Source organism: Myotis davidii, unplaced genomic scaffold (assembly GCF_000327345.1).
Source record: "Myotis davidii unplaced genomic scaffold, ASM32734v1 scaffold663, whole genome shotgun sequence".
NCBI classification, from domain to species: domain Eukaryota; kingdom Metazoa; phylum Chordata; class Mammalia; order Chiroptera; family Vespertilionidae; genus Myotis; species Myotis davidii.
The window spans coordinates 1,673,041-1,675,308 of record NW_006295816.1 but is presented as its reverse complement, the minus strand read 5'-3'; the positions used below and the strand labels follow the sequence as shown (position 1 = coordinate 1,675,308).

Below are 2,268 nucleotides of genomic sequence, written 5' to 3'. Positions count from 1 at the left end.
CCCAGGCCCAGGCAGAGGCTGGTACTGCATGAGGTCAGGGCCGCCACCGCCACTGCCACGCCGCCCTCCATACTGGTCCATGGAGTCGAGGGCCGCGCACATGCGGCTTATCTCGCGGGCTGTGGTGGCGCTGTACTGGGCCAGGCTGGCCTCCTGGAAGCCCGCGGCTTCCCCCCGGGGGCCATACCTGTGGTCTGAGTAGATGTTGGACACGGAGCTGTAGCGCCGCATGGGCAGCGGGTGAGTCAAGGGGTCTGTGGGGTGGCGCAGGTCCGTGAACGAGCCGTACTGCAGGCCCTGCCCCAGGGAGCGCCCGTCCACGAAGCCCAGGCTGTAGGACTGCCTCAGCGAGCTGAGGTCCACGGCCGAGTCTCGCCCCGGGCCCTGGAAGAGCTGCCCCATCCTGTGGGCGTGGTAATTGAAGCTGGCCTCAGCCAAATTGGTGTCAGACATGGAGGAGTACAGCCTGCCTGGGAGGCCCAGTGGGTAGGGCCTCTGCTCCTCCGGGTGCCCAAGCCCCGCTAGCCCCTGGGCCCGGTAGGTGGAGGGCTCGGGGGGCTCCGGGTCCCGCGGGCTATAGAAGGGGCCGCTGCTCTGGGCCCGCGGGGCAGCCTCGGCCCCACTCTTCTCGGGGGCGCTGGGGGCGGGGTGGAAAGCGCCCGTGCAGCTGCTGCCGAAGGGGAACTTGTAGACCACGTCGCAGCACGCCAGCTGGCTCTCGGGCCTCATCCCCGTGAGGTCCATGGCGCCCGCCGGCTCCTCCGGGAGCAGCGTGGTCACAGTGCCTGCCGTGCCCTCTGCCATTTGCACCAGCACAGTGTGTGGCTTCCTGGCACCCAGCTCTGGCACAGGGCCTGCCTTGAGGCCAGCGCTCTGAGCAGTGCCCATCTGAGTGATCAAAACATCTCTTCTGGCCAGAGGGGCCACCTGGTTGGGCAGGTTATACCTGGCAACCTTGGCCTCCCTGGGTCTTCCCCGGGGCCCACCTCGGTACGGGGCTGTCTGGACGGCCTGCTCCACCTGCCTGACCTGGGCCAGGCACACGGGACTACCTGCCCCCTGGCCGAAGTCGAGGCGGCTCTGGAAGGGGTCTCCATAGACCACAGGCTGCTTCTGCTGAGCCAGGAGCACAGAGGAGGCCACGGTGATGCTCACGGTGGTGGCCGTGCCGATGAAGGCCTGGGTCTGCTCCTGGGCGTTGAGGTTGATGACCAGAGGCTGCACCGCCGTGGACTGCCGCCCGGGGCCCGGGTCCAGGGCCAGGCCGTACTTCCTCGCTTCCACGGCCAGAGAGGTCAGGTCCATGCCCTGGTCAGTGAGGATGATGGGCGTGGGCTTGACGGCCGTGCGGAGGTCCACCACGGCACTGCCCGGGGGCCTGGGACCGGGCTCCACCCTGGACGTTCCAGGGACAGAGGAGATCCGGCACAGGGAGATGTTCTCGGCAGGGAGGGCGCCCCAGCCGTACAGCGCCAGGGGCCCGTCCGCACCGGCACTGGCCGCCCGCGGGAAGCCGGGCGGCCCAGGAGGCTCTGAGGGTAGCGGAGACGCACTCAGAGGGGTGGTCTGGCTGTAGCCGTGGGGGGTGGGCTGCGTGTCGGTGGGGGAGCACACCGGGGAGGCGGAGGCACTGGCATGGACCATCCTGGTCTGGCTGGAGGCCGCTGAGGCCAGTGTGATGACCATGAAGGGGGCCTCCCGAGAAGACTGCTGCCACTGCTGGGGGCCCAGGCGGGGCGCGCCGGGTCCATGCGGCGTTTGCGTGCCCTGCGCCACCATGGGGGATGGGGTGGGGGCGCCAGGGCTCCGCGGCATGTCCGAGGCAGGGGCCAGGCTTGGCGTCTGTGAGGAGAACTCGGCTGTGGCCCTGGGGCCCGGCTTGCCAGGGGAGAAGGTGGGGCTCTCTGAGGGAGAAGATGGGGAGAGCGGTGGGCTGGAGCCCGGGAAGTAGGCATATCCCTGGGAGGGCGGGGCGGGGCCGCCCTTGCCGTCACTCACACGCAGGGGTTTCTCTCTGGCGGCGGCAGGACCGCTGGGCGCCTGGGGCATCTCATCCGTTTGGGATCCGTAGTTTGCGGTGGTCGGGCTCTGCCCATAGCCGTGGGCTGTGGCAGATGGTGAGGGGCTGCGCTCGGAGCCTGCAGGTGATGCCAGAGTCACATACCCTCGAGCCGTGGTGGCTGGGGCCCCCGGGCCCTGGGGAAAGGCTGTGCTGGCCTCCTGGGAGGCAGAGCTGGGGGAGGCGGGAGAGCTGTGCAGGGGGGTCCT

General features: G+C 69.7%; 1 protein-coding gene across 1 annotated transcript in view; it reads right to left on the bottom strand.

Annotated features, from left to right (window-relative positions):
• Positions 1 to 2,268, bottom strand: part of BSN (bassoon presynaptic cytomatrix protein) — a gene marked incomplete at both ends in the record, with an annotated part of 27,753 nt that overhangs the window by 8,071 nt on the left and 17,414 nt on the right. The window contains one exon of the mRNA XM_015568279.1: positions 7 to 2,266. Coding sequence (XP_015423765.1) covers positions 7 to 2,266 — 2,260 coding nt within the window. The remainder of the gene's footprint in view (positions 1 to 6; positions 2,267 to 2,268) is intronic.